At 39.7% G+C, this 27,830-nt stretch overlaps 1 protein-coding gene across 1 annotated transcript in view; it reads left to right on the top strand.

Annotated features, from left to right (window-relative positions):
* The window catches only part of LOC149199206 (putative disease resistance protein At5g63020), a 43,873-nt gene extending 21,702 nt beyond the window's left edge, over positions 1 to 22,171 (top strand). Inside the window, exon 2 of the mRNA XM_089400486.1 lies at positions 21,557 to 22,171. Coding sequence (XP_089256612.1) covers positions 21,557 to 22,171 — 615 coding nt within the window. The remainder of the gene's footprint in view (positions 1 to 21,556) is intronic.
* The last annotated feature ends 5,659 nt before the right edge of the window (positions 22,172 to 27,830 follow it).

The following is a 27,830-nucleotide window of genomic DNA, read 5'->3' as shown; positions in this document are numbered from 1 at the left end:
TCGTAAAGCCTGGTAACTGTTGTTCTCACTGATGGTTGGGTGATTGCTCCACTTTGAGACGATAAGTGCCAGTACGGACTTGTACTCCCACGTACCGTCGAGTATATTTTGGGAGACCCCTATAGGCTTAAATCCTTTATCCATAGGAAGCCGTGTCTGCCGCCCTATCGATCGCAATGCACTGAACACAGCATTCGGGAAGATTGACTGCCGTACCGTAAAAAGTATTCTGCAGTTTTGCGATTGGTTTGGTACTCTCTCTACCTAGACTTCCAGAGTAGTCACTTTCGTTCCTTTTCAGACTCCTTAACGGAAAAGGTCCATCTGAGCACTTGTCACTTCAGGCTCATTAAAAATCGAAGGAGACTAGAGTCATCTTTTGTTTTTTCTCGACTCTTAAAAACTGAAAAAACAAGTTGTGTCAAAGCGTCTAAAATTCATTTAATTCGGAAACATACTTCCTCTTTATTTTAATTGATCGAGTAATCCGCAATCGTGGAAGAAAGTCAATTGAAACCCCGTCGTTCGCGGAGGCTTACGAGTCAACCGTCTTTGTATCCGGAATCGAAGCCAGTACGGACAAAGCGAACTCGTTTAACCGGTTCCAAATCTCCTATTAAAGTTAGAACAAATGTTCCAACGACATCAGAGACTCCGGTTACTCCAAACATTTCTGGAATCCCTGCCTTTACAGAAGAATTTCAGCAGCCACAGAAGGACAGTGATACTGATCCTAGTCTGAGAGTAAACACTTGTGTTACCGAACCAGTTCCATCTACAACCGGTTCGGAGAGTCTTGCTCTTCAAACATCTGTCGCTGCCGATTTCACACCTTCTTCGGCACCAGAAATATTCTACGGACCTGACGGTCTTCCCCTTCCACCTGGTCTGATTGCCATAGAAGAAATTGTAGAAGATCCTCAAACAAGTACTCCAACGCAATTTGGAGTCGGGGTCACTCTATATCCTTCTTCATCAGAAGTTAGTCTACCACCAGCGGAAGCTCCTGTAGAATCGCTAGGTAATCTTTTGGATAGACTACAAATGTCTGAACAACTGTCAACATCTAGGACTGTGTCGTCCGACACAGCGACGACAGAACTCCCTGCTATCACTCCCACAATGTTCGCCGGTATACCATCTGTCCCAACTAGCTCTCAACCGCTAGAAGGAGTCCACTCAGGGGCTATTTCGATAGTATGGTCTGTTTCTGTTTGTTCATCCAGAATAATATCCGGAAACTCTTATGTTGAGTCTCAACAAGTTGATCCATTTGGAGGTCAATTTGGGCAGTCCGGCCCCCAAGGGAAAACAATTCCCTTGAGTTCTAGATTACCACCGTATGGGGGGCAGTATACCCTTTCATTATCCCCTCCGGGAGGATATCCATACGAGAATTCACAACCACATTAAGGTTATACTGGAATTATGTCAAGCGGTTGGGTACCTATACTACCTCAACAACCAAGAGTTGTATACTTGATGCAACAATGCTTACCTATGTCAAATATCCCAACTACGCCAGCTATTGTGACGGTGTCGCAAGTCCAAGCGATGCCTGTTGTATGCCAACCTCAGGTTTCTCAGGTTGTAATGCAACAGCCCCTTGACCCTGCGACTCAACCACAATCGCCGACTGGTGGAATGACACAGGTTCAGACGGGTACAATTACCCCTCATCTTGGTCAAACTGTTAGTATCAGTCAACAGCACATGGCTTCACAGCCATGGCTAGTACAATACCAACAACCGCAATTCCAATAAGTATATCAAGGTTCTGAGCAACAAATCTTTACTAATAGTGGACAGCCGTACATTCAAAACGGTCAAAATCAACCATTTTACAATGGTCATGCCCACCAACCGTACCAAACATACCAGCATCAAATGCATTATGCCGGTATGCAAAGACCAACTGCTCAGGCAATCCCATCGTATCCTGGGTATGCTTCACCTAACCTGAATCAACAGTTACTCTTTGTGGCAACTTTAGAGTTACCTGATTTAAATCGGTTAACAAACGATCCAATCGCTTACGCCCCTTGGTGGCCAGCGATTCCGCATAAACTTCCATCAGATATTCCTAAATTTAATGGAAATCCGGGTGAAGATCCATCGAATCACGTGATGACCTTTCATCTATGGTGTTCATCGAACACCCTAAATGATGATTCGATAAGACTTCACCTCTTTCAGAGGACGTTAACGGGTCCGACGGCAAAATGGTACATCGAATTGCCTAGAGCTTCGTTCGACAACTTCAGTACCTTAGCCACAACCTTTTTAACCCATTTTCAGTTACCAATAAGGTACGAAACGGGAACAGAACTTCTTACCAACTTCAAGCAGACAACGACCACTCACATATCTGATCATATACATGAGTGGCGACGTCGTCGTAGAATGGTAAAAACGTATGTCCCCGATCAGCTCTTAGCTGAATGGTTTATCAAGTCATTACTGCCTTCCATCACGGAAGATGTGGCAAAGGGGGGAGTCGTAACAGAAGAGCAAGTTATCGCTCGTGCACAATATCTGGACTTGATTTACACTCAGTCCGGCACGCTCTACGATAAAATACCTGACGCCCCTAGAATGGAATTCTCAATTCCTCCTCCTCCTAAATCGAACAATGACTCTCATGCCGGCGATGGCGTGATTGGCACAACAAACACGAAATCGACAAAGGCTACATCCAAAAAGGCCCGTAAGATTTCAAGTCAAAATGCAAAAGATGAACTTCTTGCTTCGGAAATAAATGCCGTATCGACAGATAAAGGCAAAGAAACCAAACAACCAGGGAGCAAGAAGAAAGGCAAAGGGAAGAAGAAGAAACAGGAGGAATCATCACCTGAAAAATCTTCTTCAAACCCTCCTGGAGATAGGAAACCAAAAAATCCATGCCTTATATGCGATGAGGATCATTGGACCGCAAATTGTCCACACAGAGCTGAGGTTAAAAAATTCTTCAAGAATTCGAAAACCTCCGCAGTGTTAACTGATCCGTTTCCAAATCCAGGAACAAATCTGGTTGAAAGTGAAAATGCTTCCCCGTCTCAAGTGCTGATGTTGTCGGTTTCAAAACAGCAAAATGATGCTTTGATATCGACAAGGAACAAAGATTATGAGAATCCACAGCTGTCGAAAAATAAGGATAACGATCAACCTAGTAGTTCGACAACAACTTTGACAGAAGTTGCGCCACCCATCATTCCTGAATTGACAATAAAACCGCCAAAGGGAGTAGTACACAAGTCGACGTTTAATCCCCGCGCTAGAGCGGCACAACATTATAATATAGTGGAAGATTTGGCACAATCGCCATCCGCTATGTCGAATCTTGAAGTACTACAAAATTGCCCATTCCAAAGGCAGGGTTTATTATCAGCCATTGGTGGGATAGACCCAAAGGATTCCAATCTTGTATCCTTCGACCATAAAGGCTACGATCCTCAATTACCAGCTCAACTAGCTTTCCTTGTTCAAGTGAAAGCCCTCAACAAAACTGTTCATCGAACAATTATTGATGAGGGAGCATCTACATGCATTATGTCGATGAGTTGCTGGAAAACTTTAGGATCTCCAATTTTGTCGCGATCTTCGATGACATTAAAAGCATTCGATGGAAGAACATATAGCCCATATGGTATTCTAAGCAACTTGAAAGTTGAACTAGGAGGGAAAACGATAGAAATAGATGTTGAAGTAATCGATGGAAATCTTGATTACAACATCCTACTAGGAAGGCCATGGATATATGCTATGGCAGCTGTTGTGTCGACCTATTTTAGGAAGATTGCATTTCCCTTTCAAGGAGGGATTACAATCGTCGATCAACAAAACTTCCTCCCCAATGTTTCTCAAGTTATATGAAGCATTCCCATGATCCATGGAAGCCCCCATTCGCTTCAAAATATCGGAGTAGGCCTATTAAAAGATCCTATACTAATGGGAACTTTCGCCCTTCCACCTCCAATCAACCTGGCAGAAGTAGCGTCGATAGGAACCTGCAACATGATATCTTCTAAAAAGATCTCAGAAAACGATATCGACATGGATCATGCAATGGTTTTGCCCCCAAGTCCAACCAAAATATTATAGCAATCAATGTTCCTAGCATGGGAGGCAAACCCAAATCAACGCTCATCAAGCGTTTGGATAGATATGTCTAAAGAATATGGTACCCCTTCAGATCCTTGGTCGCAAGTGCATGTCACCGACGAAGGAATTGTCCAATCAGTGGTAATTGAAGGAGCACCATGGAATGATTCCCACTATCGTTCCCTTCTTCCGGATTGTGGAGAAGATACTCAAGATGACCTTTATCATCCTTCAGTCTTTGATTTCCTATCAAATACTGTAAACACGGTGGATTCCGAGCGAAACTTGTCCAATATTGAAGAGACTATCGCCATAAATATCTCGACCAAAACAGATGTTGTAGAGAATATTTATGTTGGCAAATGTTGTTCTCCTTCAGAACTGGAAATATATAACGCTCTTTTTCGCGAATTCAGAGATGTCTTTGCCTGGTCATACAGTGAAATGCCAGGCATTGACTCGAGTATCGTTGAACACGAAATTAAGATGTATCCAGATGTCAAACCAGTATGACAACGGCTAAGGCAGGTGCACCCCAAGAAAGCCACTGCCATTAAGGCAGAAGTTGAAAAACTTCTCCATGCTGGTTTCATCTACCCGGTTCCTCTAATCGATTGGGTATCGAATATTGTCCCTGCTATGAAAAAACAAGGAACAATTAGAGTGTGCGTCGATTATAGGGATGTAAATCAAGCTTGTCCAAAAGACAACTACCCTACACCCTTCATTGACCAGATGATGAATGCGCCGGATGCGAAATCTTTTCATTCATGGATGGATTCTCCTGGTATAATCAAATAAATATCCGCCCACAGGACCAGTCAAAGACTGCATTTATTTGTTCGTGGGGCACATTCGCATATCGAAAATTACCCTTTGGTTTAAAGAACGCAGGGGCGACGTTTCAGAGGGCAATGAATTATGCCTTCCATGACATCAAAAACATCGTTCAACCGTACCTCGACGACCTTCCGGCTCATTCGCGAAAGCGGACTGATCATCCGCAACATTTAAGAGCGATATTTCTACGTTGCCGACACTACAAGATACGACTCAATCCACACAAATGTGTATTTTGCGTCAGTTCTGGTCGTTTACTTGGCTTTGTAGTCTCCAAGGACGGGATTCATCTCGACCCATGTAAGGTCCAGGAAATCATAAATTTGCCTCCACCTTCGAATTTGCTTCAGATTCAGAAACTCCAAGGGAAAGCAAACTTTCTGAGGAGGTTCATTCCAAATTACGCCGAACTTGCTAAAGGTTATACACGTCTTTTGAAAAAGGAAGTACCCTTTCTCTGGGATCAGGTTGCGCAAGCTTCCTTTGATGCTTCAAAAGAATCCATAATGAAAGCATCATTAATGTACGCTCCTGATTATCAAAAAGATTTTAACCTGTATCTGGCTGCAGCAGATACGACCATCGCAATGCTTTTAGTTCAAGAAGTCGATAAAATTGAACATCCTATATATTATTTAAGTAAAAACTTAAATGATACAGAAAACATATATTCTTACGTTGAAAAGCTAACACTTGCAGCTGTTCAAGCGATACAGAGATTTCGACACTATGTCCTCTTTCGGAAAACTACCATTCTGTCATATTTCAACCCCATGACTTATATATTGTCGCGACAGTCGCTGGGGGCAAATATTCAAAATGGATAGCAATCCTACAAGAGTTTGATATGGAATTTGTAAAATCCAAGTCGAAGAAAGCTCTAGTTTTCGCAGAATTATTGTGCGATCTCCCATCGTCGTCCAACGATTAAACATCTGAAGAAACAATCGTGGACGAAAATTTGTTTCTGATATCTACAAGCAATGAGTGGTATGGGGATATAATCATTTATCTGCAAACCCAAAAATATAGGCCAAACACCTCCCACTCCGAACAAAAACGTATTCGATACCAAGCAAAAGACTACATGATCGTTGGTGATACACTTTACCGTCGTGGTATCGGTACAGTTCTGAGAAGGTGCCTCACCCATGAGGAGGCCGAAAAAGTCCTGAATGATTGTCATTCAGGCGCGTGTGGGGGGCATCAATCTGGATATGCTACAACGCAAAAAATCTTACGAGCAGGATACTTCTGGCCAACAATGTTCAAAGATTGCATAACTGCAGTCAGAAGATGCCATGCTTGTCAAATTTTCGATAACAAAACCAGAAGACCACCCGCACTCTGCAGCCAATAGTTGCTGTTGGGCCATTCGCCAAATGGGGCATCGATTTCATGACATGTAATCCCACCTCAACCGGGGGGCATGGGTATATCATAGTCGCAGTTGACTATTTTACCAAATGGGCCGAGGCGATGCCTACATTAGATAATACTGGTGAAACAACTGCCCTCTTCTTTTTCAATTATGTAGTTTCCAGATTCGGCGTGCCGCAGGCTATAGTCACAGATCATGGATCACATTTTCGCAATCACATGATGGTCGAATTAGCTGCCAAACTAGGGTTGTCTCACGACAGCTCTACTCCATATTATCCACAAGCCAACGGACAAGTTGAAGCAATCAACAAGGTCCTAAAGCGCATGCTGCAAAGGATGATTGGAGTTCACAAAAGAAGATGGCACCTAATCCTATACTCAGCTTTGTGGGCTTACTGAACATCGGTAAGGAATGTAACCGGGTTTACACCTTTCCAACTGGTATATGGTCTGGAAGCGGTCTTACCAATCCAGTGTGAAATCTCGTCTCTTAAACTCGCAATTGATCTCCTCCCCGGAACTTCAGAAGAAAAATCTCGTTTCTTGGAATTAATCCAATTGGATGAAACCCGTCGTGATGCCGCTTTGGCTAACGAAGCCCATAAGAAGCGAGTCAAGGCGCAGTTCGACAAAAATGTCAAACCCCGTGTCTTCTCAGAAGGTGACTTGGTCTTACTTTACGACCAAGAATCCGACAAATTGGGAGCAGGTAAATTTAAGTATTTATGGATGGGCCCCTATATTGTTAAACGAGTGTTAGCAAAAGGAGCCTACGAGTTAATGGATTATGACGGAATTCCACTGGCGCAACCTCGTAATGGGTTGTACCTCAAGCGTTACTATGCGTAATGGTAACCTGTATGCTTTTGTTATGTTTTTGTTTTCACTAAAGTGTTTATTTTGGTCAAATAATCCACTTTTTACATTTGTTGCAGATGTCAAACCTATTGGAGTCATGTGTTGGATATGCCGACGGAGCGAGTCGTAGTTCGCGGAACCTATCTTCTGCAGCCTGGGCTATTTTTGATCCAAGCGGCGAGTTAGTAAGTTTCAGAGGGGTATGTATTGGTCGATCAACAAATAACATCGCTGAATATAGTGCGTTGATAGAACTTCTCTCTGATGCCATCACACATGGTATACGTCGATTAATTGTCAGGCTAGACTCACAACTCATAATACTACAACACACTGGTATCTATTCCGTCCGAAACCCAGCTATTTATTGCATGTTCCTAAGGGTTAAGAGTTTGGAAAGACAATTTGATTTTATTCAATATCAACACATTTCCAAAAACTTAAACACATTAATGGACTCATTAGCAAACTATATGTTAGATAGACATTTACAACATTTATAAAAAGAAACATACCATCAATGTTTACATTTGGATCATGTAATTTAACCAAAATAAAACTCCGAAAATCAAAAATATACAACTGTTTATGGTTTACACATAATGTTCTGTAACCAAGACAAAATCGGTCAAATGACCAAAAAATTCAAAATGCTAGGGGGCACCCTAGTCTAATGATGCTCGTGATAGCAAGTCACAGCCTGTGCGATCATGTGTAAGAGACGAGTCCATTGTCTGGGCACACCAGTGGTACGCCGCTGTAACCTCAAAGGTAGCTCGTCAGTCCTCACATCTGGAATACCAAGAGTGAGGCCCTCAACCTGCTCCTGTAATGCTGTGAGAGTCTCGGCCACGAAGGATAGCCCTTCCGACGGCCTCTCCTGCTGGGGCAGCAGCTGGTACTCTCAGGCGAACTGCTGGACGAACAGGACCAACATCTGCATGTACACATGAGTTTGATTAAAGTCTTGATAGAATAAAGCACAAGGACATTATAAACAAAAAACGATAAACAGGAATATGGTCAAAAATTTTACCAATGGCGCCCCACTGTTCGCCATCCGGCAGTACCAAATCTGGATCACCCCGGAAGTCCATGCCAGCGTATGGATACTCGGAATAAACCATCTCTTGACGATCAAACCACCTGAAGAAGGTATCAGAAAATGAAATCTGAGACTGGCCAGCATGCCTAGACATATGTTCAACCCATCTCTGCATACGTGGTTCAGTAGGAGAAGGTAAATCGAGTGCAATGTACTGCGGCTGCATCAGTGGTATCTTCTCTAAGGAAAAGGCGGTCAAAATAGAACCATACCCAAAGTTCTTCAACCTCCCGCTCTTTATCTTGGTTAACTGTTCTTTCATCACAAGAAGTACTGCGTCGCACCAGTTGAACACCTTCGGTTGGAGGCATTCCAAGGCATACTGCATATAAGATCGGTTGGCTACATGAAGAGCCGCACCACCGGCCATCCTACCAAAAGTAAACAGAATAGTACTAAGGGACCTGTCAGTGACATCACGGATGATGATCTTGCAGTCTTTACTCGGCTGAGATCCTTCTCTGCAGTACCGGCGAACATAATCTCTCACCGAGTCACCTCCTTGGGCCGAACCTAACAAAGAGATGGGGGCACCCCGCCTCGACAAGCCAGTCAAGAAATACATGTCTACTACAGTCAAGGGGATAGATTTGCCCCTGATCTGGAAAACCTGATTGGTAGGATCCCAAGCATTGAGCAAATACTGCAGTAAGTTGATCTGTTGTCTCATGCTAGAAATGCGGAAAAACTTCAGCAAGCCACAGTTCCGCATTGCGTTTACTGTAACTGGATCATGTAAGGCAAACATGTCCTCTTCTTCATGCTCACGTTCTCGCCATGTAATGGTCATCTTGCTCCAAAGATCTCTGAAAAACAAACAAGAGAAGAGTTAGATCCTGATTTTGGTAAGAAACAGGCAAAATTTCCATAAAAAATTGTGCACAGAATTCCTTCTCTGCGTCCATCGCACCTGCAGCAGTACTCTGGGTGCGTTGCATGTCAGATGGCCAACATTCAACGCACCTTTCGATACACAGAGGATGCGCTGAAGGCAGAACGAGCTTTTCAAACCCCAGGGGCTCAGAGAAGCTAGGAATCAGGCTCAAAATGCAAAATGGAAACCATGAAATGAAAGAGCTCAGGTTTAGCTCCTACCTGGTCCAGACGGCGCCGAGAATCGTCCACAGAATCTCCCGAAATCAGCTGATGAAAATCAAGGAGGGAAAGCACCTCCAAAGCTCCAACAAACCAAAGTTCAAATGAAATGGTAAAATGAGAGGTAAAAACACTTTTTCATTACTTTTTACGTAGTTCAAAGTAAAATATTGGTGTTCTAACTCGTTTTCAAGCATATATTGTTCATTTCTGACTAGTTTGATGAAGCAGTTGAAAATACAGTACAATCTTTGAAAGAAACAGAGCTATCTATGGTAAAATAAAAAAGGGACCATTTAATCGAGCAGTTTTAGCACATAGTTCAAGCTCGTTGAAAAATAAACATAAGACATGAGCAAATGTTTGCACCCGCGTTTAAGCTCGTTAAAAAATGAACTATTCCCCGGTAAATAACCTTCGTGAATGTAGTACTTCAGCCATTAAAGCCTTGGTCGTGTTTGCACCGTCACCTCCACTTTTTCATTGGTCGATCATTCACCTCCAGCTGCGAAGAGTGATTTCACTAGCCATCCTTGTGACACTACCGTGATTGGAAAATTCCAAACCTTACCTGGAATCAACTGCTACCCATTTATCACTCGTTCCTCAAAAGATGAGTCTCCTTTAAGCTCTTTTCAACTGACTCGTAAAATATGAAAAGATTGCCGAGCCATTGGCCTCTCCAGCTCGTTAAAGGGACAGGAAGTGCTATCCCTCCTCTAGATTTTAATCTTTTTGGACCTGAGGGATTATTACACAAAAAGATCGAGCGCTTGTTTTGTTCGGCTCGTTAAAAGTATCGAAAATTCATCCCTTCTGTATTGTTTTATACTTTTTCAGACTTAAGGGATTAGATGACGAAAAATGAATTTTGGAGTTACCTTTACGTTCCTTTTCAGACTCTCTAAAATTGAAAAGGACCGAGTTATCTTTGTCGTTAAACTCGTTAAAAAGATTAATAGCGACAAACTTGTCTATAGACGAGAACGAGTTTCACTATCGCTAGGCTCGTTAAAACATAGCGATGGGTTTGCCCGAAGGGCAAATTATAGAACAAGCATATGTTACCCTCCTCAAGCTTGACAAAAATAAAGAGGTACTGGTCAGCAATGACTGGGGAAAATTGGGAAGAAAACTCAAAGAAACTTTGTTGGTAGCAAGTCGCTCTTGAACATGACACTTCCACTCTGTGTCCGAGTCGGGTTGGGTTGTTTCATTCACCGGTCACATCACCATGGTCACGCCATACCATCCACATTTGGGGTTAATGCTACCAATCCATCACATCAGTGTCGCCGATATGTTCAAGAGAAGTCATTCAGAGAATTCACCTGTGTCTCACCCACTACCATACATTATACTCCATTCTTTCATGACCGCCACCATGAACCTTATATCACCAGATCGTTTTCACCTCCATTAAAATCATTTGCTCTGTTCCGTGTCATTGATGTGGGATTCATTAAGGCCCTCCTGTGACGGATCACTTCTTGTCGACATCAGCTCATTATCTAAGAATTTGATCTAGGAACACCCCATTCAGTACTTTGAAGCTTGCATGCCTCAATGGCAAGTTTCTCACTTTCGGCGACAGGTTTACATCAATGGCCTTCGATCGAAAGATTTTGCGTGGTGTTCGACACCAAGTCCTTTATTCACACCACGTGAATTGTACTGCAGTGCCTTGAGGGTCATTATCATTATCGGTGATTCCTCTCGCGCTTGTTAACAATTTACATCATTGACTGGTAATCAAGCGATGTCTTTCCATGTTCGACTTCAGAACATTTCTCACATGGATTGACTTGTACTTCGAGTGAAGATCGGATGAGATTGAAGACCCCGGATCTAGTTTCATCCATCCGGGCTGCGATATATATTCAGGGAAAATAAAGACATTAAATGTACATCATTGCTGCACAGATAATCATCCACTCAAAAGGATGATGGCTCTATCAGAATCATCAGTCTACACTCAGACGATTGTCTGTCCTATGTACATGAAAATGAATTTATAAAGCTGAGCATGGGAATGCCCGCCTCAGCTAGATCATGAAACTAGTATAAAAATAATGTATTGTATTGTATCTTATGACAAGTCTCCTCCCAGCATTGAAAGAACTTCGAATCCTCATAATAAAGCATTTCACCCGACACCAAAAGGTTAACGGCCTCATACTTTAGGGGGCAACTGTTATAGACATTTTTGTGCCCTACAACTCTAAGCATGAAATGTCCATAAACCAAGGGCTCCTAAGTCCCTAAAAGTGTTGTTCTAACCCCTAAAGGAACAAGGTCAACAGATTACAGCTTCTCCCAGAAGTTCTCCATGAGAAACTGCTCAGAATTGGTCAAAACAGGATCATTGCAGCTGCTCCACTGGCTAAGTGCGTTGCATCTCACCTAAATACACTGTGAGGGTGCGTTGCATTTCAAAAATCCCTTATGTGGGGTGCGATGGGCGAGAAATGACAAATGGCAGTGTCATTCCGTGAGGTGGAGAGACAGTGGAAGCTTCCAGAATCTTCTCCTGTGACACTTGCCTCACTGAATTCGACCAAGGATGAGTAAGAGGCCTTCAGTCTCCAAGTGGAAGCAAGAACTATCAGAGAGAAGACACTAATCAAATCACAAGCTGACTCATCCCCTTACAGATATCTATATATGGATCCCTCATCCCAGAGATCCAGGGGCTGGAATTTTGCATATTGTAAGGAATTGCTGTTGGTTTCTAGAGACAAACATCAGATTGTTGGGTGATCTAAGCTTTGTTTGAGGTGAAGAGGGGTTTCTTTGCTGGGAGGTTGATGCTGGGTCGGAACAACTGGTTGTAACTCCTCCTGGATCTTTTCTTGTTTATCAATAAAAACTATTTGAGTTTTCCTCCATGCTTTTGTATCATTGATGCTTGTTACATTTGTATGGTCAATTTACATCTGATCGTAGATTGTTTATGAATATAGATCCATGTCTTTGTATAGTGCTATGCTTCTGTGATCTTACAGGTACTTTGTGAAGCTGGGCGTGCAAGGGAGCAGGTAGCTGAGGACTATCAAAGAAGAGAGGGATCGAATCGAAGGATTAGCGCAAGACAGAGGTTGGTCTTTCTGTTCCTCTCTATCTATAATTCATAAAGGAAAAACAAAAGTAGTTTTTCTCTGTTTGTTTCTAAGGCAGCTGTCACACCTTAGTGGGATAGAGCAGTTCTATATAGACACTTTTCCCTGTAACAAGTGGGAATAGTTGGAAGATTCCAAGCAAATCCTAAGGAAACACACCTTCAGGTAGTCAAAAGGATTTTCAAATATCTTCAAGGAACATAGAGCTTTGGTTTATGTTATCTTAGAGATACAGATCTTACACTTCATGCATATACAGATGCAAATTGAGCAGGGAGTGTTGATGACAGAAAAACACTAGTGGTGGGGCATTCTATATGGGTTCCAAGTTAGTGTATTCGTTCAACACGAAACAAAGTTCAATTGCATTATCTACAGTGGAAGCAGAATACGTAGCTGCTGCATCTTGCTGCACACAACTACTTTGGATGATGCAAACCTTGCAAAACATTCATATCACATGTACTCCACCCATCTCCATTTAATGTGATAACACAAGTGCCATACGTATTTCAAAGAATCCAGTCATGCACTCCAAGACCAAGCACATACCCATCAAATATCATTTTCTACATGAACAAGTGCTTGAACAAAAGGCCAAACTGGAGTCTGTTCCCTCCAAAGAACAGGTTGCTGATATATTCACTAAATCACTGCCTTAGAGAGACATTTGAATATCTCAGACAAAAGCTGGGAGTAGTTGCTGCATCATCCTGCTGTTAAAACCTATTTTCTTCAAATAAAGGTGGTTATACGCGAGTTTCATAAAGCGTAGTCGCGTACATATGCGGGTTTCTGTGGGCACAGTTTCGTATATGTTGGTTTGAAGGAAAGTAGTGGGCTAGACTCAGGAAAAAGGGGTCTGCTATGGTTCTGTCAATTATCTGCTCTGTTTGATGATGGTTTCACTCTGTTGATAACATATGGAAATATTTTGGTCCTCATAAAGTTGTTGATAACTTGATGTATATTTGATTGATGATGATGCTTTAATATCTCTTACTGACATATGCAATGATCAGATTTGACAGTGAACAGGTGGAATAGGGTCAGGGGGAGAACATGGTTGATCATAGTTTGGGAAATAATGATGGACATATACAGGTTGCTGGTCTGATTGACAAATGCTGCTGATGGTGGAGATTATATGATAGTTGTCGATGACTATCATGATCTTGTTTAAGATATTTGGTCTCTGTTATATATGTCATGTATATCTTTTAATGTAAAGGTCATGAAAAGACCGAAATTGTAACCCCACTATGCATGGAATGGATGATGTAATGTTTCTTGTTTTGACATGTATAAACAATTGGTATTTCCCCACTTGGTTGGGTGGATGAGTCAAACTTGGTATATCCCCACTTGGTTGGGAGATGGATGTATGTATGAGTCATTGGTGATAGGAAGGTCATTTATGATGTATGTATAGAGTCATGTTCTTCTTTTAGAACATATTTTTGCAGACCTTGCTTATGCTTAGGGGGAGCATGGACTTGATCATGGGAGCTCAATCAACACACTTCAGCGTATCAGAGAATTCAGCATGCACTGAGGGGGAGCATGACCCTTTGCCCTTGATGTCAAAGGGGGAGAATGACTTGGTGTGGTTGTTGCCATTAAGTCCAAAGGGGAAGATTGTTGGCATTATGATGTATGTGTTGTACTTGATGACAACCCACTTGTAGCAGAATAACTCACTTGTATATGGTAACTAGATAAATCTACAGAAAAGATATCAGATGTGATAGAATGCATGACAACAGTGCTTATAGATGTGATGAAATGTAGGGCAGCTTCAAGGAACCAATTTAGAAAGTATAGCAGGTAAACAACGAAGAATTGCAGATTAGTCTTCATAGAATGAAGAAAGAGAGGTATACGCAGATTCACCATTGACTAAGCTGCGTATACACACAGGTTGACTGTATTCAAGTCGCGTATACGTACACACGCACTTTCACAGAAGGAAAAGCATGTATGCCTTGGAAAATTAAATTTTTGGTCCGAAGTATTTGGTCCATGGTATTGGTCCAAGGTATATGGTCCAAGGTATTGACCCTAGGTATTTGGTCTAAGTTATTGGTCATAAGTGGTTTTGGTCCATGGTATTGAGAGATGCCTAAAACTATAAAAGGAGGAGAAGATCATTAGGCCAAGGTGTGCAAGTATCGAATATTTGATAAAGTGTGAGATCTAGTATGCAGGTTATTGGGTTATGGTGCATTGCTGGATTTAAACCAAGGATGAACCTTAGTTGATGAGGAGAGATCAGATCTAATGATGGATTGGGAACTTAAGGTGTAAAATGAACTATCATTGTGTGTTTTTGCTCATGTATATTCTAGATCTGAATACCGACACATATATTATTATGTAAATGATATGATTTGGGTATAACTAAAGTCTGGAATAGCTGCAAAACTCTGAATTTATACTTGCAGATGTATACGCTGGTTGGCTTTGAGCAAAGCGCGTGTACACGCAGGTTCGACACATGGAAGTAGCGTATACCTTATAAAATATATTTTAGTTGTTTTCCCTTTCCTGTTGCAAAGTTCTGGGTTTTGGCTTGGGTTCAGGTTACTGTATTCTGGTGACAACGTTTTGAATAATCAGATTGATGGTTTGTCAAAGTGATTGAGTGATTCGGTTGTGGTTGGTTCAAAAGGAGATTGGTTGATGCAGATATATTTGATGATTGAATGATGTTGATGGATCCAGTCTAAAAATTTATGAAACGAGATCCATGAAGAAAAAGAAGGTCGTAGCCTTTTGTAGGTCAGCGCCTATGTACTAGCAAACATATCGGCTAGTACAAGAGCTAGGGGTTGTAGCTCCCTTCCAGTAGACGCTGGAGAACGAGAGAAGGTTTTAGTCTTCTGCAGGTAGAAGCCTGCGTACTGGTATAAGACTGCACCAATACAAAAATTGTAAATTGAATTCTCTTATTATTAAAAGAAGACATAGACGACAACAACAGGTGGTTTTCACCAACATTAGGTTTCCACTTTATATCTTCGTGTTCATGTGTGTTGCTTATGTGTAGTGCATTATTCTGCTTTTACTGCATTGTCTAATGAATTCCTGATATACTGATTAAAGTTCAATACATGATAATTTGGGTAAATAAAAAAATCTCTGCATATACGCTGGTTTCATTAAGTATATTTGCGTATACACGCTAGTTCACTGACTGAAGTAGCGTATACAAATCAGTTTTGAAAATTAAGATATTGATCTGATAATACTGATTCACCCACACCCCCCCCCTCGGTATTATTTCCAACAGGACTTATGTGCATAACCCAGCCCGCACTGATAACAAAATGGCCAAACCCAATATGCCTCAGTTTTTGCAACATGATGCAAAAGACTTAATGTGGTAGACTGATTTTGGGCCCTTATGCAAAGTACATGAAACAATGTCAATTTTTAGGACGAGATTTCCGCGTTGCTATGAGCTTCACTGATTTCTGCCACCTTCAACTAAAGAGCAGGCCCAAACCATCTCAGAGGTTTCCAAGGCAGAATCAGGAGCTGCAGAAAACACTGGGGAAGGTGACCATCCCCTGTTTTGATGGGTTGTCCAAATGCTCAGCTCGATCATGGGTGCAAAAATTGGACACTTATTTTCAGCTGCATCATATGACAGAGGAGGAGGCTATCAAATTGGCCACCCTGCACTTGGATGGTGAGGCCCATGAGTGGTGGTACCATGGGTTGGTGATGTTGGGGCATAACATCATCACCTCATACACATAGTTCACTTAGAGGCTTATTGAGCGCTTTGACTGCAAGGATCCAGAGATACATTTTAGAGCGTTGGCACAACTCAAGCAGATAGGTAGTTCGGAGGCTTATATTGCAGAGTTTTAGAGACTAGCGGTCATGGTCACAGAGATTTCAGAGGCCAAAATGTCGCTCCCTGTTTTCCAAACTTCTACACCTAGATAGTAATGTAGGAGGCCTAGCTCAATCATGTCAAAATCTTTCATATTAGAATTCATTTGTTTAATAGCACTAACCTTACTAGCTGTAATAATAATGTCACCTACATAAATGACCAGTAGAATGATATCATTACCAACACTTTTGACATACAAATTAGAATCTGAAGGACTTTGTTGGAACCCTATTCATCGAAGTATCTGTCAACCTTAATGTACCATGCCCAAGGTGTCTACTTTACACTATATATAGTCTTCTACAATCTGCAAACAAGATGCTCCTCCACTGGAACCCAAGACTCCTCTCGTTGATGCATATACACCTCTTCTTGAAATCTCCATCTGATGGAAGGCACTCTTCACGTCCATCTAATGGATCTTCCAACCAAACTATGCTTCCATGGCTAGAACTAATTGGGTGGTGCTCATCTTTGTTGTAGGAGCAAAGTTCTGCTCATAGTCAATGCCCTCTTGCTAACAGTACCATTTTGCAACCAACCCAACCTTGTGCTTGTTAAGTGTGCCATCTACATTTCCCTTGGCCTTGTATACCCATTTTCCACCAATGGGTTTCTTCCCTGGAGGAAGGGCTATGAGATCCCAACATAAGCCTTCTGCTGAGGCCCTCTCTCACCATTTTTCTGATCAGCCAACCTCTTTTTGCAATGTTTCTTCATATGGCCCACCTTGCTATAGTGGCATATGTTCTTCTAACTTCTAGTTGCATCTTCACCATTACATTCACCTTTCTTTTTTAACCATTTGCCTTTCCCATTGACACTGGTTGCAAAGGTCTACTCTGAACCCTCTGTCTCACTATTGCTATCGATATATTTCTTCCATCTGTCCTACTGTAAGAGTGTATTGCATAGCTCATCAAACTTCAAGTCAACATTCATATTCAGATTTATAAATTACCTAATGACTTTAGTTCAGATCTTGTGATTCATGAATGGTTTTAATTCAAAACTCTTAATATATTTTTTTAATTTTAAAAATATTAATACATTTTTTGTACTTGATGTATCCTTTCCATTTCTAGATACTGGGTTTTCAAAAATCTGGCTGGTACGTATCATGGTAACACAGATTTTAACCTTACAATTCGATTTTTAGTATTTTATTAGGATATACAATATTTTTTCTGTTGGTGTATCATACACCACGTAGTTGGTGTGTCTTCAAATGATTGACTCAGCGTGGGAAAGAAGACAATAATTGGTGACATCCTGCAAAAAATTGGTCAAAGTTCGCATTTCTCTTTTCAAATATGTGAGAAAAGATTACAACAGTGAAAACCATGATATACATCACCATACAGTCTCCCATGCACTTGATTTTACCAATTTGGTTGTAAGACAAATTATACAAGGTCACAAAAGCTACTAAAAAGAAGATAAATCTAATTCAGCATAAATATTGGTTTCATAAAAGAAAATTAGTTTCAAATAAATTAAAGGCAAGCACAGGAAAAGTTGCAGCAGGTAAACAGGTTGAATGGATGACAAAAATCAAAGGAATATGACTGAAAAGAAGCCTAATTACCAGCAAAGGGGAAACTGATCCCTTGTAAAAACTCCAGCTGCCCAGACCTGAAGTGTTGTAACTGAAACAATAGGACAAGTTTTCTTCTATCCCTTTTGGGGGGAACAATAGGTGACATGAACTTACTGGGGGGAACAATATGTGACATTACTTACCAGCTTCTCGTTCAAATGCATCCTTTCTCTCTTGATATACATCTACATTTATGAGACACCAAGGCTTAAACATATGAGCAAAGGAATCTAGAGAATAGTAATCCAACACCAATTAACTATAAGTAGCCTCCACTATCACATCTAAACATTATATTACAGAAAATGCAGACATGTACAAAATTGATTTTGATGCCCTATAAAGCAAATATGCAGATGGAATATCATGTAAGAAAAATCAACGTATGACTACCAAAATAAGGTTGAGCACAAGAAACACATGCATAACACCAGAGAAAACTAGTACACACTAGATAAACCCATACTGTCTAAAACCTAACAGGGCAATTCCAAGGCTGACAGTCGAAATGAAAATCATTTACTTCACTGAAATCACCACCATCCATTAGTTTCATGGCATCATCTGTGAGCTGATTAAAGATGGATTTTATTTCTGGTGGCATTTTGTCATGCATGTTCTTACCATTTGATGCTCCCTTCATCCTCTGCAGAGCTTGCAGAACCTATATCCATGGCAAGTTTTAGTTAAACTATCCTTTAGAGATGCCTATTACTTTACCTAGAATCAGGGGACCTTTTGAGTCTAATACCTTAAATATCTTTAAATTTTCAGGATTGCTAATACTTGCAAGAAACTAGAATACTTAGCAAATTGTTTCCAGGTAGATGTATTAGAAATTTAAAGTTGTTTTCCCAAGACATAGATGGGATTTAGTTGCAATATCTATTTGGACCTTCCCCTCACTTAAAAGTCAATTAGAATATCGACAACAGTTTCAACAATAGTGAATGTATGACAAGGGAAATCAATGGAAAGGCTCCTCGACAACTTTAGTTAGACACCATTTAGAGACAGATGTACATGCAGTCAGTATCATTAGGGCTTTTGACATTTTAGATAAGCCAGATCCTTTATATTGCCAGAATTGCCAATATTTGCGATAATTTGGTATGCTTAGCATATTGTTTCAAGGAAGTTGTCCTGGAAATTTGAAAGGCAAAGAAACCTTTTGGGAGTTGGTTGTGAGCCATATTTGGACCTTTCCCTCACTTCAATGATAGTTAGGATATCTTCCTAATTCTAACAAAAAAATTCTCTAGGAAGGGGTTAAGACTCAATGAGACTATGGAATAGGAAGAAGGGTTCTTAGTCGAAAAGATAACTTGAAATTTACTCCCCATGCTTTATATCTATGGAAACACTACTATATTGGAGTTTCGTAAGTTATTATTCTAAAATCTGGTATCTTTAATATACAAGTAGAGGTGAGCAGACCTAATCAACAGGATTGGTGATAGTATATGACAAGCACTTCTTTACTATGAAACCAACAAACTACATTAAGGGATATGAGTTACCTCCAGATAGCAGGAAGGATTAGCAAGAGTCAAACAATTTAGGACAAGAATGACAGATGGATAAAATAGTGTCAAACCATATTGAAGTCATAACATCTTTCAAGTCCCAAGTTTTAGGCTAGTTTGTAATCAATCAGTCCCTTGTTGCCAATGCAATTCATAAAATATTAAAATAGGGTTAACCAATGGTTTGCTTACATTTTAAATAGATGAAATAGTGAAACATGTCTTTTAAAGTTGTAGAGCTCGTTGAGTGTTGTGGGTATGGACCAATTTAGAATAAACAAACTTCATGCTTGGTCAGCTCAGCTAGAAGGTGGAAATTTGAGGAGATTTATTGATTGTCAAACAAAATGGCAAGGAAATATAAAGCACTATTTTGCTTACAGGTTTCTATGGAGAAGGTAATGTATGGAAGACTTTAATGGTGCATCAACCAAATTCTACCTTATAGAGTTGACAGAGTCTAAAGTTGATATAGTTGCAAAATTTGTAACCAAAATGAGTTTGTATAAAAAATATATGGATTCTATGGAGTTTGGCACTAAGGTGGATATGTTGCCTATGCTTACCTATCTCGGGAGAGAGAGAAAATTGTAATATCCCCTTGCTAATTAAAGATTTCATCAGTATAATCATATTGTTATTTATTGCAAGAAAGAATGTACCATTATCATAATTATATGTATGTTTTGATTTGCAGTATGCATCATTTTCTGTACACATTTAATCTGTTGCTATCGATAATATTTTATTTTAGTACCAATTATTTTCCTCCCTCAATCATCTCAATCCTTTCATGTCTACCCTCTTGTTAACCCCCATATTTTTTCCATGTTATACTGGAGGGTTTAGGGCCAACACATTTCATTAGGCTAGTGTTCAGAGTATGATTTCAGAGACAATTTTCGTTGAGTCAGAGGTTGGTTTAAACAAGAGTTCAAATGCAAGATGCTTCAGTAAAATTTTCCATAGTTGGTTTCGAGAGAGAGTATACAGGTTTTCATCATATTGGAGATTTGTTACTTTTGGGATTTAGTAGAAGTGGAGACAAGAGAAGCTAGGGTGGAGGCACCATGGTCTAAGAGGCATAGTTTGGTCTCTATGGAAGTATTGATTATACATTTGTATTTAGGTATTCAACATGTGCAAACATATCATTTTTTTAAAAACTAAGCACTGTAAGGTAAAAAGCAATATCTACTTGATTGCTTCCTAGTATAAGTGAGAGGTATTTATAGTTGGCAAGTCTAGCAGAAATAATGATACAACGCAGTCAAGGGAGAAATCCAAAAGCTCGTAAGTATTGGGTATTGGGTGAAAGCATTCAACCAAAGGATGATAGATTTAAAGGTTTTTAAAATTAAAAAAAGCCTGACATTGACATCCAAGTTAGGTTTGCCAAGTTCTAAACTCTGCAAAAGGAAAAGAGCCCACAAAATCCAATATTTTACCTTATTATTATACTAGCTAATTTTCTCCTAGATATTGTGCTCATAGAGCATATAAATGATCAATTCCGAGCTTAGAAAAAGACGTCATCGTGGTTGCTGAAATCTCGGCTTGATGAGACAAAAGCTGAAATTGGTAAAGGAATTACGCTCATCACTAGCTCATTACAGCCTTGGAAATGTACTGATTGCGACCCTTCCAAGTGCAAAGTCTCAAAACAGATGAAAGCCTGGAAAAAAAACTTCCGATGAGTTGTTTAAGGGTCTCCTTAATGATATACAGTTCAGTCTCTGTATTCAGATGCTAGTCATCTCTACACCGCAACAACAATATACAGTACTCTTGTAGGAGGAGCCAACCACTGGATTGGTAGGGTCTAAGATTAACTCTGAGAAGCTAATGAGCTTGCTTACGGGAGAGTCAGTCATTCATGTAATTTGTATATATGGAATGGGAGGGGTTGGTAAAACAACATTGCTAAAAAGAACATACAATGTTTTCAAGGTTAATAGAGGAGGCTTTGATTTTGTGATTTGGGTTAAAGTTGGTTAATTCCCTAATTTGGCCTACTTGCAGAGTTGTATTGTTCATGAAATCAAGCATGACTTACCAAGCTATAATGATGTTGATTATAGGAAGACATCATTGTCTGCTTCTCTGAGGGACAAGAAAGTTCTTGTGTTCTTAGATGATTTACGGAGATTCTTCGATATTAATCAATTGGGCATGGCATTTGTCAATAAGCAGGGAAGCAAGATTGTATTTTCTGCTCGCCAGGCTGGAGAAATGGGTGCACAAGAGTCCATGAAAGTACAAACCCTATTCCTCGACGAAGCCGCCAATTCGTTTTGCAAGATAGCTTTTGAAGGCCAAGGTATTCCCCAGGATAAAGCGAATACATGGAGACAAGTTGCAGATGAATGTAAAGGTTTGCCCCTAGCCGTACGTGTACTAGCCGCTACATTGAGGAGAAGACCTGTGGATGATTGGAAACTTGCTTTAAAGCAGATGCAAACAGGGGATCCAAATTTTCTGAGTTTATATCCTCATGTTAATGAGGAGTTGTTCGAGCCATTGAGATGGAGTTACGATAATTTTCCCAATCCTACTTTGAAGAATTGTTTTCTTTATCATGCCATGTTTCCCAAAGATGTTGAAGTCCAATTGCAGCTTCTTAATTTCAGCATGTAGTGCTTAAGTTAGAACATGCTTTGATTGTCACTCTACCTCAACTTCTTTCAATTATCATTCCAGTTTAGATCCATAAAAAAAAAGAATAAATATGCAAATCTAAGCTAATTAAATTTACAAAAAAATATTTGAAGCAAACCAATTATTTTGCATAAGAGAATTTCGGCAGAAAAACCTCGATGTTCATCTCTTCTATCAGTAATTCATTTTCAAGCTCATTGTTGCATTCCATTATTGTCTAGCCTACCCATAATAAGTATTTTCCTTGAGTACGAAGAAAAAATTTCAAAACACATTAAAGCCAATATAAAAGCTAGCGCTAGGATCTCGTAACATACAATATCCATCTCACCTGTAGCACCAGAAATTGATGAGAGCGCCAAATAACTTGATGGTACAGTGGCGATTGGGCCTGAAAATGTCCTTCAGAGAGAAATCGTGGGCTCCCATAGCCTACATTAGCTTCTGAATTTTTGAAATAGAATTAACATTGCCCACAGATTCTCTATGTGGCTCCTCGTTTTGCAGCACCTCCAAATCACAGAAGACTAGTAATTTTGTCTTGTTCCTGCATGTAGATTTGAAAAAATAAACCCTAACCTCTACAACACGCTCTCATTCTCGTGAATTCAAGTCCAAACAGGTAGATGCATACATCCATATAAGCCCTGTGCCTCGGTCATGTATTGAGTGAAGCAATGGTAGATATGGGAGATCGTATCAGGGTTTTATTGTAGAAGCTGGTTGTGGGTAACGAGTTAGACCAAAACTCTATTGAACTACTCACAACGTCTTTGAAATGAGTAAGAAGCCAAACCTCTCTGGCTTTCTTCTTTGTAGACTTTGAATCAATGGTCTGATAGAAAAGTCATGTTTTAAACTTGAAACCACTTTGTTTCCCACCCTTAGCTGATTGTGCACGGAGGTAATGGTTTTCAAATGTTTTGTTTCCCACTCTTGACGATTGTGTTGTGGTAACACATGGTTAGATAATGGTGGTGAAATTTTGTAAATAGGGGTAGAGTCAAGCGGTAAATCATTTTGACTTCTAATTTTTATTTTTATTTTTATTTTTGGAGGGATAAAATTCTAATTTTTAATTTTTTTGGAGGGATAAATTATTTCTATATGATAATTTATTTCATTCTAAAATGTGTTTGGTGTAATTAATAATATGTGTGATAAATCTAAGGATTTAATTTAAATCAAATTAGAATAATAATATATTTATATTGAGAATAATAAATATTTATTTATTTTTGTTTATAAAATGTGTGTATTACATTATATATTAGAGTTTTCACAATTAAGTTATCTCATTGTGTTTATGTCATCTCTACACTATTGCATATATCTCCTCCCAATAAGAAGCTATTGAGCTCTCATACAAATGAGACCTCTAACATTGTATCCTAATGCCAAATATTCCCACAAGCATTGATTGTCTTTCATGTGATCAAAATATGACCCTCCATTGACAAGGAGTTTTGCTTCTTCTCCACCAAGTTCCTATGTTTTTCCTTCAACAATAGTCTTCCAACAAAGTAGGTTGGGCCTTGTGTGACATAAATGATTGTGTCAATGGGGTGAAACCACAAGGAGAGCACCCACTTTATGTGTGGCCTTCTTTTATATATATATATATATATTATATGCATGGGAAAATTCCATACACTTCACCATCTTTGATGGATGGTAATTGATCCAAAATGGTTTTTGGATAGACTCCTGAGTCTAAGTATTCCTCATAGAGGAAAATGAAAGTCCAAGGAAGTTCTTGGACATATCCCCATTGCAGAGATATTTTCATTTTGAATCTACTGCAACTTGAATGGGATAAAATAGACTTAGGATACGGAAGTTATCGCAGAAAGAAGATGCCCTATTTCTTTGGAAAAAGAGGCAAAATCCCCTAAAGTTGGCAAAAACCCTTATAAAGGGAAATCGCATCGGAGAAAGGCAAAGGGGCTGGACTTAAGCGGAGATGGGAGAAACTCTGATTCGCTGATTTGATGTATCGAATCGGAGGAAGACATATGTGTGATATTGAGATCTTGGACCTGGTGATTGTGATCATGCGATATGCCGATCACCGATGATCAGATCGGCGAATCGACATCGGCGATGTACAGAACTATTATAGACATATTTGGGCACATCAACCCCAAACTTATATGTCGATGTATTAGGGCTCATCAACCCCTAAAAGAGTTGTTTCATACCCTAAAGGAACATAGTCATATAAATACATCATTCCCCAAAAGTTCCATTTGAGAAACCATCCAGAAATTGCCTAAATTGAACCACACTGACTACTCCACTGGCAAAGTGTGATGCATACTGAGTGGTACACTGCCAGGGTGCAATGCATACTGTTTAGGCCTTCTATAGGGTGTGATGGGCGAGGATGGACAAATGTCCGGGACATTTGTCAGTTGATTGTTCATGAAATCTTCAGGAACTTTCTCCTATGTCACTTGCCTCTCTGAATTCGCCCAAGGATGAATAAGGGATCTAAGAAATCTCCAATCCCTTCTCTTGTGGAACTCTTTGTAACAAGTGGAATGACACTAATCAAACCCCATGGACGACTCACACCCTTGCAAACATCTATTAATGGATCCCTCATCCAAGAGATCTAGGGGCTAGAATGCTGTGAATTGCAAGGAAGTGCTGATAGTTTGTAATTGAGGAAGGAGCATTGTATTGTTGGAGTGATGTTGCTATTTCATGAGGTGAAGAAGGATTAAGCTGGGAAGATGATGCTGGATCAAACAACTGGGTTGTAATTCTCCCTTCTATTAATAAAGTTCTTCAAGTTTTCTTCCATATGATTGTGCAATTGTGAATGTTATCATTTGTGAATACTATCATTTTTTCATTATATATCTGATTCTGTAATGTTTATGTTGTAATAGATCACGATGCTTTGACGGTTCTTTGTTGTTGTACTTGTGCAAGTACTCTCCAAGCATGTTAAGTATGGGGAGGAGTTGCAGGCTCTGTCAAAGGGGAGAGAGATCAAGCAAGGGATTAAGCAGAAGTTCCAAGTTGGTTCCATTATCTTTCTCTTATTTGTTACACATAGAAGAAACCATTGAATTGCTTTAAACTGTTGTTTCTAGGGTAGCTGCCAAACCTATAGGGCTAGCATTCTCAAGGAATACTAGTTTTCCCAGAAACAAATTGGCGACTCTGCTGGGGAGGAACATATGTTTTTTTGTTGTTATTGTTTGTTTTATAAACTATAGACAGAGTCTGAAGTCAGCCAGGTAGCCTTCGAACTTCTCTTGCTCTGCAATTGCATAGTAGATGAATGCTGCTTCAGTTAATCTCTAGTTTAGTTTATGAATTAAACGTTTGACTTACAAGCACATTTATATGTCCTTTTGGTAGCTCAGTAACCTCTCAAGACATTCCGTCATACTTTGCTCTTTATTGTTCATCAAAACCCACCTTAACTCATTGAAAACAACTCCACCTTTGAGTCAAAACCCATTTTAGTTGCGCTCCTTGGACCATCGCACTATCTTCCACTGTGAATCAGTATGCATCGCACCTCCCGAGTGTAGTAAGTGCAATGCATCTCTGTTTTTGTGAAGACCAGGTGCGATGATTGACTGAACTCTTTTTCCATTCTAGAAATTGAGGTTTTGGACCTTGTTTTCAATTTTGTTTGGTTGTTTTGCTGCAAATGAACAGTGCCTATTTACTGAAACTTACTTGCATCACTTAGATCAGCCTCAATTACATTAGGATTAGTGAATGTTTTTTGTGTGTTTTTTCATCATTTACAATCCTTTGTCGAAAAGTTGTTTAAATCGATTTGTCGCTTTGGTACAAAATTTGTCATAATTGTCGTTTTGTGTCGAAAAGAGAAGTGTCGTGAATTCTTCCTTCCCTTGATAATCTATTGAACTTTTCTTCATGTATTTGATTTGATTTGTTTATATTTGAAGTGTCGAAAGCATTTTTTATTCAAAATTGAAATGTGTCGTTTTGAGTCTTCCTTTCTCTTTTGAAGAAGAAATTGTCAAAAATGTCGTTTTGAGTGAAATATTTCAGATATTTGTTGCATTTGGTTTTCCTTTTTGGCATTTTTTACATTAAGGAGAACGAAAACAAATACATGCATTTGCATTTAGCATTATTTTTTTGATTTGTGTGCGACAATATGATTTAGAGAAATGCACTAGTGGGTGCTCTTTGCTCTTTGCTCAAAAACCCTGTTATTTTCTTTCCCTAGTAGCTAGGATTTTCATTGCTCAAATAAACCAAGATTGTTTATCATTGTAGATTGCATCTTAGGAATTTCAGATCATCATCACGTGGTGAACCATTAAAAGGCAAACTCTAAACAAGGTCAACTTTAAAATAGATTTCAATGAACCTAACAACACTTTGGAACTTAACGCAACATATCTAGAGTTCTAGGCTAGTGACGTGTTCCGCCGTCGTTAAAAGTAGTGGCTATCATTTTCATTGAAAGTTGGGTGATTCCTCCTCCTTGATATGACAAGTGTTAGCATGAATTTGTGCTGCCCATATCGTCGCATATATATTGGGAGACCACAATAGGCTTATATCCTTTATCCATAGGAAACTGAGTCTGCTGCCTTATCGATCGTAATGGACTGAACACAACATTTGAGAAGATTGACTGCCGTACATAAGTCCTTGGTAATTTCTTTATAATTTATCACCAAGGTGTATATTGCAGTTTTGCGATTGGTTTGGTAATCCCTCTGTCTAGATTTTCCAGAGTAGTCACTTTCGTTCCTTTTCGACTCCTTAAAAGAAAAGGTCCTCTGAGCACTTGTCCTTTCAGGCTCATTAAAAATTCAAGGAAACTAGAGTCATCTTTAGCTTTTTCTTGACTCTTAAAAACTAAAAAAGAAAAGTTGTGTCAAAGCGTCATTAAAATTAATTGAATTTGGAATAACATCATTTTCCCCTTAATTTTGAGTTGATCAAATAATCCACAATCATGGAAGAAAGTCAATAAAAACCTCGTCGTTCGCAGAGACTAGCGAGTCAACCGTATTTGACTCCAGAAGTGAAGCCAATATGGACAAAGCAGTCTCGTTTAACTAAGTCCAATTCATCTGGTTTATTTGAAACTTTTGTTTCAACATCGTTGGAGACTACAATTACTCCGATTATTTTTGGTACATCTGCCTTAAGAGAAGAAGTCCCGCAGTTACAAGAGGAAATTAGAACTGATCCTACTGTAACAATAAACACTTTTGTACCTGAAACAACTCCATCTAGAGTTGATCCAGAACCCCTCTCAGTTCAAACCGAGGCTACATTTGAACCTGTAGTTGTTCAAGAACCTCCCTTTGAGACTGAAGTTCATTTACTTGAACATCTGGAAGTTGAGTTTCAGTATTCAGAAGGTGTCATACCTCCAGTATTTGTCACTGTAGAAGCTATACCTTCTTCGGCCCCAGAAATATTTTACGGACCTGACGGTCTACCTCTTCCACCTGATCTGATTGCTATAGAGGAGATAGTAGAGGATACCCCATCTAGTACCCCGTTTCATTTTGGAACTAGGATTCATTTGTATCCTTCTACTCTTGAGTTTGGCTCTTTTAATCCCCCTTCATCGCAAGTTCCTGTCGAATCGCTTGGAGAACTCATGGATAGACTAGAC

The sequence above is a fragment of the Pinus tabuliformis genome, chromosome 2_1 (assembly GCF_031772625.1).
Source record: "Pinus tabuliformis cultivar Carrire ecotype Pingquan chromosome 2_1, CPIR1, whole genome shotgun sequence".
NCBI classification, from domain to species: domain Eukaryota; kingdom Viridiplantae; phylum Streptophyta; class Pinopsida; order Pinales; family Pinaceae; genus Pinus; species Pinus tabuliformis.
The sequence above is the reverse complement of the archived record's forward strand: the minus strand, read 5'-3'. Positions and strand labels throughout refer to the sequence as shown.